Consider the following 16346-nt stretch of genomic DNA (forward strand, 5'->3'; position numbering starts at 1 on the left):
TTTTTTAAAAAAAATTAATTATAAAATGGTCCAAAAATTTTACTAAAACTTCTGATTAATTATAAAATGACATGAAAACATTTTAGAATAAGTTTTCATGAGTTTCGGGGAGAGCAAATATTTCTGAAACGGAAAAAATGTTATCTTCACAAAGTTTTCGTGGAATATAGGAAAATACTAGTTATAGGACATTTACCCAACTATCAATATCGAATAGTAAGAAGTTTCTGACCAAAACTTAATGGATCACAAAAAAAAAAAAAAAAAAAAAAAAAAAACTCAATATGAATAAAAGAAATTTATTCTATATGTACTTCAAAATTTTACTCCTTTAAATTTACTCACTGATATGGCGGGTACTGTTAAACTATTTTCTTCATGTGGGCTGTGCTCCTGTAGATATTTTTACATAAAAAATTTAAGTGAAAGTAAAAGTTGAGAGCAAAGAATTAGAGTACATATAGTATTTTTCATAAAAGAAAAAAGAGTATATTTTCTTGTCCATAGACCATAGTGGGACCAGATGGAATTATGAGCTGGCTGGCTCGAAAACTTCTTGTAAAATAGATCATATGCTTCATATTAGCAAGTGTCTAGGTTAAACTAGGTAACTAGGCGTTAGATATTTGTGTACAATAAATAAGCCCAATTTTTTTTTTTTTTTTTTATAATGATACAGTATCAGAGATTTAATTGATTCATTAGTTTGGTTTGAATGTTATTGCATATCTAAACTGAAATATTAATGTGGTTGTTAAATATTCAACGAAATTCTATACATGTTATACATACATAAGAAAATATTACACACAAATAACTTGACCAAATTTTTTTATTGATTTTACACTACTACTATATGTACCGTACATGGCCGGTTACACATAATTAATTTGAGGATCTAGAATAGTACATGAATGTAAAAGGAAAAATGTACTCCTTGGCATGACAAACTACATAACTAAACTTTAGAAAATGATTATATATATATATATATATATATATATATATATAGGGAAGGGTTCAGGTGCGGGTATAGCTTCCCGTGCGGTTGTGCGGTTAAATCTGAGCAGTTGATCAAATTTAGATCAACGGCTCAAATCAATGAAAATTAAAAAAAAAAAAAAAAAAAAAAAAAACGCGTGCCTGGAACAAAGAAGTATAAGCTAAGGTGCACCTTAAGTGTTAGATCTTAATCACAAACTCACGCACTTTAAGTACAAAACCAACACACATTAAGCACAACCTCACGCACATTAAGCACAAAACCCACGCACTTTAAATATTAACTCACAGACTTTAAGTTTCAACAACTACTGACATTAAGTACAAAACTCACGCACATTAAGTACAAAACCCGCGCACATTAAGCACAAACATCACGCACATTAAACACAAAACTCACGCACTTTAAGTATTCACTCACAGACTTTAAGTTTTAACAACTATTCACGTTAAGCACATCCCCACGCACATTAAACACAAACCTCACGCACATTAAGCACAAAACACACGCACATTAAGCACAAAACTCACGCACATTAATCACAGATCCGCTCACCTTAATTTTGACCTAGATGCAAAAATTAGAAAATTGCCACCGCGTTTTTTTTTAAAACTTTGATAATCCTGGACGTTGATTAAAGCGAGATGAATGGCTCAGATTAAACCGCACAACCGCACCTGAAGCCCTCACCCGCACGAGAACCTATATATATATATATATATATATATATATATATATATATATATATAAGTAGGGGTGAGGATGAACCAGATTAGGAGTGAATCCGCATCTAATCCACTAAAAGTGGTTTTGAAAAGTTTCATTTGCATCCGCATCCACTAGGGGTAAGGATCGATCTAATATAATTTGATCCTCTAATAATAAATTTGGTGGATTAGATGTAGATTCAATTACGAATTTTAAGTTTGACTTGAAATAATAATTATTGAGAATTTGAGATTGTGATTATGACGACATGAAAAAGAAGAAATCGGACTTGATGAAAAAAATAAGGCAGAAAGTCAAAATTTGAAAACAGCAATTGAGCAAGCTAAGAGAAACCTAAAACCCTAAGATGTTCGGCAAACGACTAATTAAAGTCCATCCAAAGAAGACATTCGATTTCATTGAGAATTTTGGTTTTATTGATGTATTGTATGTACATAACATCTCGATCGAAAACCTAAGTTGACTATGAATTGTTTTATATACAACAATTAAATTGTTTTCTACAAGATTGACTGGAATTGTGTGCGTTTCATTTGCTGTATGCATGATTCACATACACAGACAAAAACACATATTATTATTCAACATTTGATTTCGTATATATATATAGCTGTATGTTACACCGCTTGACAAATGACAATTTCTAGCTTCAAGATTGACCTCTTAAAATTTTGGAATAGTATGTTGGTGGGGGGGGGGGGGGGGGGGGGGGGGTTCTCAAATCTTAATGGAGCTGTTTTCGGCATTGAAAATAGTTGTTGGACAAATGATATGATGGTTTTAACGTTGCAATATAATTGATGCATTCTTTTTGTCCCCATGCACTCTGCCCGTGTTTAACAACATCGAATGAATCTTCATATATAATTTCACCGTTTCAGGAAAAAAAAAAAAAACAAATCAAATAATTATTTAGAGTTAATATCCATTTTGACCTCTCGACTGCTGAGTTTTGCTTAATATAGTTCCGATCTTAAAAATTACACAATTTAATCCTCTGACGTTTAAAATTATACTCAATTTCGTCCTCCATTATATAAAATCCGTCCAAAGGCTCTAAAAATGAAGGGCAAAATGGTCAATTTACTATGTTTCATCTCCTTTTCTCAATATTTACGTTCTCTTCTTATGAGAAATTTGAAGGAAATACATATCTGTTACATAATTTTTTAAAACCTTAAATTCGAGAAGGCCATCTTGGCATTGTCCTCACGTAAGCACTACACTTGCTTCACTGACATCCATACTGATCATTGATCAAGACATGAAGGCAAGTAATGTTTTTCATATATATTCTTCCTTCCTTTCTTTCTTATTCTTATTCTTCTTCTTTAATTTTTAATTTTATTTAGGAAAAATTGTAAAAAATGCCCCTCTATAATATGCCAATTATCAATGTCACTCTTGAATTATGAGTGATGTAAATGTTGCCCCTCAATTATCAAAATGGTGCACATATAGCCCCTCCCGTAACGGACATGTGTGCCCCCCCCCCCCCCCCCCCCCCCTCATTCCACACATTTGTAGAGGACTCAGAGTAAGACTTCTTCATCTATTTCCTTCATTTCCAAGCTTTCCTTCATCTCTCTTCTTCCTAGTTTCTCACCCTGATTGTGTATGTATGTAGACCAAGTTTGAAGCTTAGTGAGGGATTCTTGCTTTAATTTGAAGCATCAAGCTTGAGGTATAACCCATGGACATCCAAAATATAGTATTTTTCCTTATTTGTCTGAGAATGTGACATAATTGTTGTTGAGAATGTTTGAGCTTCAGAAATGATATAAATCTTGTGTTTGATGATTGGAAGGTGTTGAATAATGTTGTAATGTTGATGTTATTGACTTGGTGGTGTGATTTGGGAGTTGTAGCAGGTCTGGAAGTGGGAAATTTGCCCAGGGGTGAAACAGAGCAGAGAGACGACGCTACTGCCACGCCTCCCCTCGACGGCGTGCGGGCCTGGCCGCGGGTCTTGGGAGACCTGCCCGCGTGTCTACTGGCAGGGCTTGGGTGGCAGGCCCTTTGCCGCCTGCCACCTTCGCCCAGGCTGCGCGGTTGGCGCAGTGGGTCTCACAAGACCCATCGCCCAGCCCGCGTGGCCAAGGGCTCTTGTCCTTCTGCGCGGGTCCGGTCACTTGTGTTTTGCGGGTTTTCCGTGACCCGTGGAACTCGGGGGGGGGATTGTTCTAATTTGCTATGTGTTACATGCTACTTGAGTTGGTGGTTTCAAGAACCCCTTGGGTATGAGTCCTTGCATATGATCCGCATTGTTTTGACTAAACTTTATATCCCACATGCTTATCACGTATCCCCTATCTTCTCAACTACATTTTAGGCGTATGTAGTATGCCACTTGTGTGCTATATTGTAAAATAATACCATGTGAGGAAATCCTTATATCTTGGAGGTGGTGTTCGTATTCTGGTTACTTGAAAGAAATGAGGTTATGTTGTGATGAGACCCGGTGGAACATTCCTGGAATTTTGTTGTGATGAGACCTGGTGGAACACTCTCGGAATTATGTTGTCATGAGACCCGGTGGAACGCTCCTAGAAAATATTAAAGTGGCCTGGTAGAAAAATCATGGGTTTCACTTCGGCGCTTGAGTTATTACCCGCTCGGCTTGGAATCCCAATTAGGGAGTGTATACACTTAAGATATCGGTCATGTTTCCATGTTACTTATGAGATATGTGGGCGAGTCGTTGTTAGGCCATTAGAGAGTTACTGAGCCTGGATTAGGTTCATTCACAGATGGTGAAATTCCTTCCTCCCCACTGAGATGATATGATGAGATTGATGACATGATGAAATTGTGATATGATGAGATCGATGGTTTGGCATTATGATTCATGGGAAGTATGAAGGCCCCTCCATTATTACTATCTATATATACATATATAAATATAATATCATTTTCCTTGAGAGAGTGCATAATGATAACTTCATGTCACTTTACTTCCAATAACATGCATGATATGATGTCTCATCTTCTTTTTATGATTTGGTTGTTCACATGATTACATGTCACTTTATCTAATCTTGAATTTGTTAAGTCAACTAGATTCATGACTCGTTAATAGGTAATAAGCATATATAATTTTGAGTATGAATTGCATGAGTACTTGAATATGGATTTCACTTAAATGTGAGCTATTTACTTATAAGTTAAGTACTATTGTTGTATAAGTATATATATATATATATACATACTTGCGAACCTATTTGACTTACATCTATGATCTTGATTTGGTTTAATGTGTTAATTATAAGTGAAAAACTAGATATTTTCCCAAAATCTATATCTATATGTACTTTACGGGATAGTGATTTACACTTAACATTCGTGCTAACTGGTTATTTTCGTACTCTTTTTACTTAACCCTTTTCAGGTTTGACCGATGATTGCTGAGCGCGTTAGATGGAGCTAGATTGTATAGGGTTTTGGTTCTAGTTCCTAGTTTTTTCCATCCTCTTTACTTCATCTTGATGCTAGACTCGTGTAGCCTAGACTACCCTTTTTTGTTTTGTTTTAGTGCGTTGACACTTATGCTTGTGAGCCTTATTTTTTAGGTTGAGCTTAGACTCTGAATATTTGAGTTTATGGGCCCTTAATGATGTTTTATGATGATGTATGTTAGTTAGCTTTTCCGTGTACTTACTCTCGTAAGAGTGGCTACGGAGTAGCATCCCAAATTATGATTATGTTGGGTAATTAATATATATTTTACCCTTTCTTTTATTCCGCATTTCTACCTTTTAAGGTATGTTTATACTAGGCTCAACTGTATGAAAATTGGGGGTGTTACACATATTCTGTAACTCTGTAAATTATGTTGGTTGTCAATTTGTCATGAATAATGAATTATATGTTAATATGTTAATTTTTTGTTGGAAATTTGGTTCAGTTATGGAAAAATTCTTTAAAAGAAAATCAACTTTTGAGGATTCATCTAGTTAAGGTAGTCCTGAAGTGTTAAGTGCAAAGCCTCATATTGAACTTAACATAGATGAACTTGAAGTTGATCCGGGTAAAAGGAAAGGTATTTATGAGTATCATATCAATAATAGAGATATTGTGCGATGAAGATATCTACAAATGGGTCATTGTCAACAAAAATTCATGTTTTTCCTACTAGAGTGATTACAGGTGTTAATAGGAGATTTAATCCTAAATGGTTTAAAGATCATAGTAATTGGTTGGAGTATAGTCTATCAGAAGATGCAACATATTGTTTATGTTGTTATCTATTCAAAGATAAAAGTAGCGGGCAACAAGCAAGAGGAGAGTCATTTGTTACAGAAGGTTTCAACAATTGGAAAAAAGGGCCGAAAAGGTTGCGTGCACGTGTTGGCAATCATAATAGTGCTCACGCAAGGAATGTACAAGCTTGTTGAGACTTAATGACTCAAGAGCAACACATACAAGTTTGTGTATCAACACAATCCGAGCAAACTAAACAAGACTATCGTGTTCGATTGCCTTCATCAGTTAAATGCATCCGGTTTCTTTTAAGGCAAGGACTTGCTTTTCGTGGACATGATGAAAGACTGAAAGCTACGACTCACTTAATAGAGGAAACTTCCTTGAGGCCTTAAAGTTCCTTGCGGATAATAATGAAGATGTTGCCAAAGTAGTGATGCGAAATGCACTTGAAAATCACCAAATGACTGCTCCATCCATTCAAAGAGGTATAGCTAATGCAATTGCAAGTGAGATAACTCAAATAATAATTAATCAATGATCTTGGTGATGATTTATTTGGAATAATGGTTGATGAGTCGAGAGAGATATCAGTTAAAGAGCAGATAATTGTGTTCATTCGGTTTGTGGATTCAAGTGGGCATATTGTTGAGCGTCTTCTTGGCATTACTCATGTTCTTGACACTACTTCTACGTCTCTTAAAGTAGCCATTGAAGATCTTCTAACAAGGCATGGTTTAAACATTTCAAGAATAAGAGGTCAAGGCTATGATGGAGCAAGTAATATGTGTAGTGAGTTCAACGGTCTTAGAACTTTGATTATGAATGAGAATCCAAGTGCTTTTTATGTTCATTGTTTCGCTCATTAATTACAACTAGCACTTGTAGGTGTTGCAAAGGAAAATGAAGATGTTGGAGATTTTTTTATCATTGTCTCGTAATTGTGCAATATTGTTTATGCTTCATGTAAGCGCATGGATAGCTTACGAGAAAAACAATTAAAGATGTTGATTTATTCAATTTCTAGTGATACAATTGAAACAAGAACTGGTTTGAATCAAGAAGCAGTTTTACAACGTCCTGGTGATACACATCGGGGATCTCATTACGGTGCACTTCTGAGCATTGTCACATTATTTTCCCAAGTGATTGATGTTATTGACGAAATAAGGCAGGATCTAAAACAAAGGGTAGAAGCATTTAGAGTATTGAAGAATATCTTACGCTTTGATTTTGTGTTCTTGTTGCACTTAATGAGGGATATTTTAGGAATTACGAATGATTTATCACAGGAATTGTAAAAGAAAGATCAAAACATTGTGAATGCCATGAGATTAGTTGATGTCTCAAAAAAAGATTGCAAATGATGAGATAATGGGTGGGAAGCTCTTTTACAAGAAGTTTCACTCTTTTGCAACAAGCATTCAATTCCCATACTTAATTTGTATGAAGTTTATGTAGTGCCAGGAAGACCTCGCCGTAAAGTTGAAGAAATGACTCATCTTCATAGGTACCATGTTGAAATGTTTTATGTGGTCCTATATCTACAACTCCAAGTGCTAAACAACTATTTTAATAAGAAGAATACATAGTTGCTCTTATTCGTGGCATGTTTTAATCCAAAGAATTCATTTGCTAGGTTTGATAAGGATAGATTAGTTCGATTGGCACTGTTATATCCAAATGATTTTTCTAATATTGAACTTGAATTACTAGATAACCAACTGCAGACTTATTTTGTTGATGTGACTTCTGATCCTGCTTTCTCTAAATTGGATGGTATTGATGAATTAGCTAAAAAAAATGGTGGAAACGAGAAGACATTTAGACTATACATTGGTGTATTTGCATTTAAAGTTGTCTTTGATCCTACCGGTTGCAACTACTAGTGTGAAAAGAGCATTTTCTGTTATGAAGTTAATCAAGACATCTTTACGCAACCGGATGAGTGATAAATTATTAAATGATTCCAAGAAATGCCAGAAACACATTTCTGACCTAGAAGTGCGCCTCTCGGTTGTATGACCGAGAAGTAAACTTACCTTTCGATCAAAGGATATAGTTTAAGTTTGGTGGAAAAACTTACATTCAAGTCCAACATTTTTCCTACACGAGTATTTTGCACTCTTGGTCCCACGATAGTGGCACTATCAGGATTGATCCGCGACTTTCAGACCTTGCAATCTCAGTCCACGACTATTGTTTTTGTTGCAAAAATGTTATTTCCAGCTAATTTTCGGTCAAAATCTCACCGGAGAAAAAAATTCATAATTTCACGCAGGGATAAAATAGACATTTACATTGACCTTACAATCTCAGACAACGATTGACCTCTTATTCTGACCAAAGTGAGAAAAAATCAAACCAAAAAAAAAAAAAACCAATTGCAGACACGAACCTAAGCTCAATTGGTGATAGCCGTAGAAGCACTTTTCTCCATGTCAACAACATTTCTGCTAAGCTCAATTGGTGATAGGCGTAGAAGCACTGTAAAAGATAATCCAACAGCATTATTCTAACAGTGAAATGGGAAAACCCTATAAATATATTGTGAAAAAGGACCTACTATTAATATAATCACTATAGAAAGACTCATCACTTTGCTTCAAGATTTTTTGCAGATTAGCAAACCGTTTTGTTCGCTGCTGATCATCAGCTACAGTAGAATCAATTGAATGGGGTTTATCTGAACTAAACTTAGCAGAATCAGCTTGAGCAGATTGTGTGACCTTATTAGACTTGCCAACAGAATGAGTTACTGATGTTCTGCCCTGTGAACAAGTAAAATGATCTGGCATAGTCATGGGAGCATTTTTGTTATTATTCTCCTTTAGTTGATTTGGCTTTTGGGGAACACCCTTCTGTGGCAAACACAAACGCTTCGCCTGAAGTAGTGCCTCTACATATTTGTCTATGTCATTGTGAATTCTTCTTCTACCCAGTTCTAATTCAAACCGTCTTCGAGCATTGAGTATATGTTCATTTATACCATTACTTATCAATGAAAGGTGACAAGCAGAACTTGAAGGGCGCTCAGGTGTAAACCTCTTATTCCCACGGAGGTCCGAGATTGCAAGGTCAATGGCCCTGTTTGGTAAAAAAATTTGCCTATAGGCCAATTTTGGCTTATTTGACCACTATTAATTGTTTGATTTAGTTAAACTATCAATACAAGTGTTTGACTAATTAGCTTTTTGCAATTCTAAAATGTTAAAATTCAAAAAGCTACTCCAAGCAATTTTTTTTAATTAGTTTTTTTCATAAAAGAAATTACACCAAACAGTTATCAACTAACCGCTAATTTACCAAACATTTTTCTACAATCAACTAATGTTATCAACTAGTTATACCTTCTAATTAACACAATCAGCTAACAGCTAACATCTATCAGCTAACAACCATTTACCAAACAGAGCCAATGTAAATATCTATTTTATCTCTACTTGAAATGGGAAATTTTTTCTCCGGTGAGATTTTGACAGAAAATTGGTCGGAAGGATCATTTTTGCAACAAAAAGAATAGTCGTGGACTAAGATTGCAAGGTTTGAAAGCCGTGGATCAATCTTGATAGTGTCACTATAGCCGTGGGACCAAAAGTGCAAAAAACACTTTCCTACACTTTGCACTCTTTGAGTGTGTAAACTAGAAAAAAAATAATAATAATGACGTTTTCAATGATAAAAATAATATTTATTGTGATACCTAGTGATTGATTGTCTATTGAACTTTTAGTATGATTTTTTAAAGATACATATCAACATAAAAAGATAAAAATAAAAAGTATATAATTATTTATGAAAGTTAAGAAACGTATTGTAAAACTTGATAGGATAAAGAAAAGTTTGTATGTTTAGACAGAGGAAAAAAATTAATAGAGAAAGATGAAAAATTTTGGTTGGAGTGTGAAATTTTAACTATTTATATTTGTGAGAAAAAATATACAAAATTCTAATTTGATAGAGTCTAAAAAACAAAAATAAAACAAATAAAAGAGTTTTTTTTTTTTTTTTTCAAAATGGTCCCTATCTGTTGTAAGAAAAAATCTACAAAAATTCTAATTTGATGGATTTTGAAAACAAAAATGAAATTGTAGGAAAAATGAACCAAGTGGATTTAATCACAAATATATATATATATATATATATATATATATATATATATATATATATATATATATATATATATATATATATATATATATATATATATATATATATATATATATAAGTTCTGGTGCGGGTGAACGCCTCAGGTGCGGTTGTGCGGTTTAATCTGAGCCATTCATCTCGCTTAAATAAACGTCTAAAATCACCAAAATTAAAAAAAAAAAAAAAAAAAAAAAAAAAAAAAAAAAAAAAAAACGGTGGCAATTTTGTAATTTTTGCATCTAGGTCAAAATTAAGGTGAGTGCTATTGTGAGTAATGTGCGCGAGTTTTGTATATAAAGTGCGTGAGATTTGTGCTTAAGGTGCGTAGGTTTGTGCTTAATGTGAGTAGTTGTTAAAACTTAAAGTGTGGACTTTTGTGCTTAAGATGCGTGAGATTTGTTCTTAATATGCGTGGAGTTTGTGCTTAAGGTGCGTGGGGTTAGTGATTAATGTCAGTAGTTGTTAAAATTGAAAGTGTGGGCTTTTGTGCTTAAGGTGCTTGAGATTTGTTCTTAATATGCGTGGAGTTTGTGCTTAATGTGCATGGGGTATGTGCTTAAGGTGCGTGGGGTTAGTGATTAAGGTCTGTGAGTAAATACTTAAAGTGCGTCAGTTTAATGCTTAATGTGCATGAGGTTTGTGCTTAATGTGCGTGAGTTTTGTATTTAATGTGCGTGAGTTTGTGCTTAATGTGAGACATTTTAAAATCTTAAGTGTGTGAGTTTTGTGCTCAATGTGCTTTGTTATGTGCTTAATGTGCGTGGTTTTTTGTACTTAAGGTGAGTGATTTGTGTTCTTAAGGTGCTTTGTTTGTGGACTTAAGGTGCGTGGTGATTTCTGTATTTAAGGTGCGCCATGTTAATGCTTAAGGTGCGTCCAACCGCACAACCGCATGGGAAGCATCAACAGCACCAGATTATAATTACAACCAACAACTATATATATATATATATATATATATATATATATATATATATATATATATATATATATATATATATATATATATATATATATATATATATATATATATATATATATATATATATGTATATATACACACACACAAATATATAGACCATAATCTCAAAAACCGAAAGACGGGAAGATGAAAGAAAGGTGGTTAGTACGAGTCGAACGAAACACTCTTTCCTCAAAACCGGTCCAACGTTTGAGCACCCAAATGAATGACTTGAACTAAGCTCACATGGTGTGCTCGCGTACATGAGTCAAGCGTGAATCAAGCCTTGAGATTTGATTTGCACCCCTTCCTACGCAAGAGAAAAAACCTTTATGCTATACAATTCAATAAGCTTTAGAAAGACTCTTGTATAAATAGTGGTGCAAATCCACTTCCCAAACCAATGTGGGACAAAAGTTTCATCCTTTTCCCTTTATTTTTCCAACTTAATGAGTTTACTTTGAGAATCAATATCCCATTCACCCATTATCTGTTTTGAGCGTACAATATATCAATCTCTTCGTCTCACTACGAAGAATCCGAATCCAGTTTGACCTGACCCAAATCAGAAGTGGACCCCACTAATAATTTTACCACAAATAGCCACTTAAAATGCAATTTTAATGCTATTTTTCCAATAGAAATAAATAAAATAGTTTTTTTTTCTAAAATGGTCCATCGACTATTGTTGAGTGTATTAGGCAAAAAATAGGTGAACAGCCCAAAATGCCCTCCATTTTAATGCTGAGTAAACGGAATACCTAATGAAAGATTGAATTGGGTGAGTTTTTAAAAGTCGAGGGACCATATTTAGTGCAATTGAAAGTCGAAATGCAAATTAAAATTAAGAATGAGCAAATGAGCAATAGTCGATGGACCATTTTGCGGAAAAAGCTCTATTAAATTTAAAAAAACAAAACAAAACATGAGAGCATTATACTTGTACATTTTGATTTCTTACTTGTAAATTGATGAGATATTTCAAAATTTATTGTATTTTCTTTTTAGATTTTATGTACAAACTTTTTAAACTGAATATTCTTTGATGTATTATTATTATTCTTGATTTCACTTGTTACAAAATATGTTCCAACCTTTTGATGATGATGATGATGGACATGTTGTTTATATATTAGTATTGTATCAATGAAATTAGTGTACACAAGCTAAGGAACTTATGACATTTTTTTTAATGTTTTTCTATTCATTTTTGTTGGGCGTCGTCCGGGTTGGCCGAGTTCAGCCCCTGCTTGATTCGAGACGTGGCGCTGTGGCTTACCATGGAGAGATGTAGTTAAATGGTTAATGTCCACCTACCTATCACCAATTGGTTTTAAGTAGGATATGACAACCAGGTATCATAGAACTAATCCCAGGATGGGTGACCCCTGAGAAGTGAGCATAGTACAACGCTGAGATCCATCAATTGGTATCAGAGCCAAGGTCACGGGTTCGGATCGATGGCGAGGCGAAAGCCGAGTCCTTTCCCAAGTGGAAATGTGCACCTACCTACAGCGCTGAGATCCATCAATTTTGCAACTATTTTCTCTTTGTGGAAAGAATTAAAATATAATTTGATTATATTTTTAGTCATTAAAAAAAGGTTAAAAATATTATTTTTTTTGAATCACCACCCTAAAAAAATATGGATGTCAAACTAGAATTATCCTAATAATATTTTTTCTTCTTTTTGCTTAAATCAAACATTGTTCGTTATTGCAAAAATTTTAACTTTCTATTTCAAAACCATATTGTTTTAATTAGAATACATATTTTATTACAAGTTGATATATTATGTCTCCGACAAAAATTCTCTTTATTTTGATTTTCTTTTTACATAAAGGGGAGGGGGTGGCCAAGTAAATAATGGCTTACGAGGCGATCATGCATTCTTCATAAGGGGGAGACTGAGCCTATTTTCTATCAAAATGTCTCTACTTTATTGATTTAAATGCAAAAATTTTATTATTTAACCAATCTTATATGGAGAAAAATTAGCATATTAAAATATCAAAAAAGATCACATATAACTACAATTGAGGTATAACTCATACAAAAAAAAAAAAAAAAAAAAAAAAAAAAAAAAATCACACAGTATAGCTTTATTGCATAATTCTTTTAGGGTCCGTTTGGAAAGCAGGAAAATGACTTCTGGAAAATGAGTCATTTTCCGGAAAACATTTTCCTTTCTTGTGTTTGGGAGCACAGCAGAAAACTTTCTTTGTGTGTTTGGTTCATTTTCTGGAAAATGAGGTAGAATGGTATAATTAAACATTTTATATAATTAATTATTTTATTTAAAATAAAAAATATTTATAATAATAATTATTTTTATTATTATTAAATAATAGTAATTATTAAAAACTTAAAAAAAAAAAGAAAAAAAAAAAAAGAATGACGGAAGAAACTAGAGAGAACTCTCTCTGATTTCTTCCGGCAAGGGGAACCAGAGAGAAGGTCTCTCTGGTTCCCCTTGCCGGAAGAAATCAGAGAGAGTTCTCTCTGGTTTCTTCCGGTGAGGGGATCTGGTTCCCAATCCTCACTGCTTTTTGTTTTTTTTTTTTTTGTTTTTTTTTTTTTAAGATTTCCGGCGGAAACCAGTGGTCTGGTTTCCGCCGGAAACCAGAACACTGGTTTCCGCCGGAAACATTATTAGTCATTTTCCGCCAAATTGGCTTGGTTTTCCCCAGTCAACAGAAAATGTTTTTCGTTGACTGGGTTTTCCAAGCCTTGCCAAACATGGGAAACTCGGAAAATGATTTCCAGAAGTCATTTTCCGGGTTTTCAAACACAGCCTTAACCAATTATAGATTTATAGACGTGTAACATTTAGCTAACAAAAAGTTGTTAAATTTTACCAACTAATCAATAGTCTTGTAAATAGCATTAAGACTTAATTTTTTTGAATGCTACTGACTCTATTACATTGTAGTATCTGTTCAAACATACGTTCTCAACCTAATGAACATACTTTCTCAACCTAATGAAGCACACAGAACCAACAACGACTTCACTAAGGCTTGATCTCATGACCTCCCATATAGGAGAGGTCACTACATGTCATCTGAGCATAAGGTGCTTAGCTAAAAAGACTTAGTTTATTTTAATATGAAAATTGTTAGGACCTTCTTTTTATTTTCAATCATAACTATCTACAGCAATGCACTTATTTACTACATCTTATGTTGGTCCCGGTACGGTCAAAGAGAGTTGGGGGGGGGGGGGGGGGGGAGGGGAATAGACTCTAATCGATTTTTCAAAGCAACTCCTTTCAGAGCTGTGCACAGCGGAAATAATGTTTCGTCTTAAATTTACTTTGCATACTTTCGTTATGAAGATTTAGTGTTTGGTCGATATGATATACAATGCACGAAAGTAATAAAACAGAAAGTAAAGAGATATGGAGAGAAAGACTTTTATAGTGGTTCGGCTGTTAACGAAGCCTACTCCACTCTTCTTTCACAACTCGTGAAAGGGTTTGCACTATCACTCCTAGTACAAACTACTTCAAGCTGGCTTCCTTGATCACTAAGCCGGATAGCCACTTGATAGGTTTTTCTACTCCTCGAGTTTACTCCGCCTCTATCAACTTCTTCCTAAGTTGAGATGTTGGAAAGATAATCTGATGTTTTTCCAACTGGTTGAAGCCTTGTCTTGATATCTGGATGAATCTTCACTTGAAAATATTCAAGACTTCTTCAACTTGTGAAGTATGGAAATGGATGAGGCTTTTTGAAAACTTCACAAGATCACTGGTTATGAAAAACTTTAAGGAATGAAACTGTTTGAAGAGCTTTTTCTTTTGGATCGCAAGAGTAAATTAACCAGCTCCTTCTTCAATGGTGAAGAGAGGTATTTATAGGTGGAAAAATTCATCCGTTGGAGGAAGATGAAGATTTCAAACCTAATATCCAGTGTGCATTAACCAGTGGGCATTGAGCATTTAATGCATTTGTACTGTGTAGCCGTTGGAGCCAAAAGCATTATGGCTTTTGTCCTTTTTCTCTGACAAGATGGTACAAGTCTTTTAATGCTCCTTGTCTTTTGTGAAGATCATTCCTAGGACACTTTTTGTCCGAATGATTTGCCCATCTAAGTCATAGACAACATTCTCATTGGTTCACTTAAATGAATGTTGTCTTTTACAAGTCTGTCTTTGACTTGTTCACTCAGAGATGTCGGTCGAAAGATTGACTTTATCTTTCGCCCTTTCTCTTCGACGAGAGATCCTTTTTTTCAAAAGAAGTTTATCCGAGACTTGCTCAATCCATCTTTCGCCAATAAGCATCTTTTGATCATCTTGTCGTCTTCAAGTCTTCATGTAGACTTATTATGCTAGTCTCACGTATCATTCGTACACCTCATGGTGTGAATCAAACGTTGAGTTACAGTAACTTTCGTTTGTCATAAGAGACCTATCTACGAAAGAAAAATAGGGGTCTACAATCCTAGACAGTTTGGTATCATCAAAATCTAATTACACTTGTTCCTAACATCTATCTCATTCTATGCATTTTGTTCAGTTAACGGGTCTTGATTGAAGTTATTCACAATTTGATTTTTTTTTTGTAATATTTAATTTAGTAATATTTTCATCCAATTTTATGTGTCTAGTTTGGTTAACGACACTTGACTGAAATTATTTTAAATTCAATTTTTCATAATATTGATATGATATTAATATATAAAATTTATATATTTAGAAACTAAAATAAAAAATATTATAAAGCACAAAAAATTAAATAAAAAATAATTTAAAATACTAAAGAAAATACGCAAAGAAGAAGTTTGTTTGACCAGTTAATAGTAAACAAGACAGGTAAAGTGGGATAGAGAGAGTATTAGTGTATAAAATTCATATATTTAAAAACTAAATTAAAAGTACTATTAAATACAAAAATTTAAATTTAAAAATTATTAGAAAATGTTAATGATCGAAAATACGTACCCAAAGATAGAATGATTGGATTGACCAATGAATATTAAATAAGACTAGTAAAATGGTACAAAGTAAGTATTATTATTTTCATCACAAGCTAAAAACACTCATTTTGATTATATTCAAAATAGTCAATTTTATTTTATATTGATTAACATTCATATTTAAAAAATATATTAATTAATTATTTATTTTAATTTTTTACATTAGGTATTAGTTTAGTACACAATGCATGTATTATAATTAGTCATCTCTTATAAATAGGGATTTTGTTATAGTATCTTGTACCTATATATGATCTATTAATTTACTATTTTACTCTCATAGCCGGCCATAACTAGTTTTATTATATTCCCCTTTTCCTA

General features: G+C 33.6%; 1 protein-coding gene across 1 annotated transcript; it reads left to right on the forward strand.

Annotated features, from left to right (window-relative positions):
- The first annotated feature begins 6498 nt into the window (after nucleotides 1-6498).
- On the forward strand, nucleotides 6499-7821 carry LOC109167846. The gene is made up of 4 exons (XM_019316917.1): nucleotides 6499-6712; nucleotides 6812-6869; nucleotides 6960-7137; nucleotides 7558-7821. Exons 1-4 carry the CDS (start codon nucleotides 6499-6501, stop codon nucleotides 7819-7821), a joined length of 714 nt encoding a protein of 237 aa, XP_019172462.1.
- The last annotated feature ends 8525 nt before the right edge of the window (nucleotides 7822-16346 follow it).

This window comes from Ipomoea nil, unplaced genomic scaffold (genome assembly GCF_001879475.1).
Source record: "Ipomoea nil cultivar Tokyo-kokei standard unplaced genomic scaffold, Asagao_1.1 scaffold3170, whole genome shotgun sequence".
NCBI classification, from domain to species: domain Eukaryota; kingdom Viridiplantae; phylum Streptophyta; class Magnoliopsida; order Solanales; family Convolvulaceae; genus Ipomoea; species Ipomoea nil.

What these genes read in the sequence shown, in the direction of transcription:
- LOC109167846 (XM_019316917.1), top strand. Translation starts at nt 6,499, where the DNA reads ATGGTTGATGAGTCGAGAGAGATATCAGTTAAAGAGCAGATAATTGTG. An exon ending in TCAAGGCTATGATGGAGCAA is followed by an intron (nt 6,713 to 6,811) that starts GTAATATGTGTA and finishes AATTACAACTAG; the next exon opens with CACTTGTAGGTGTTGCAAAG. An exon ending in GATTTTTTTATCATTGTCTC is followed by an intron (nt 6,870 to 6,959) that starts GTAATTGTGCAA and finishes TTCAATTTCTAG; the next exon opens with TGATACAATTGAAACAAGAA.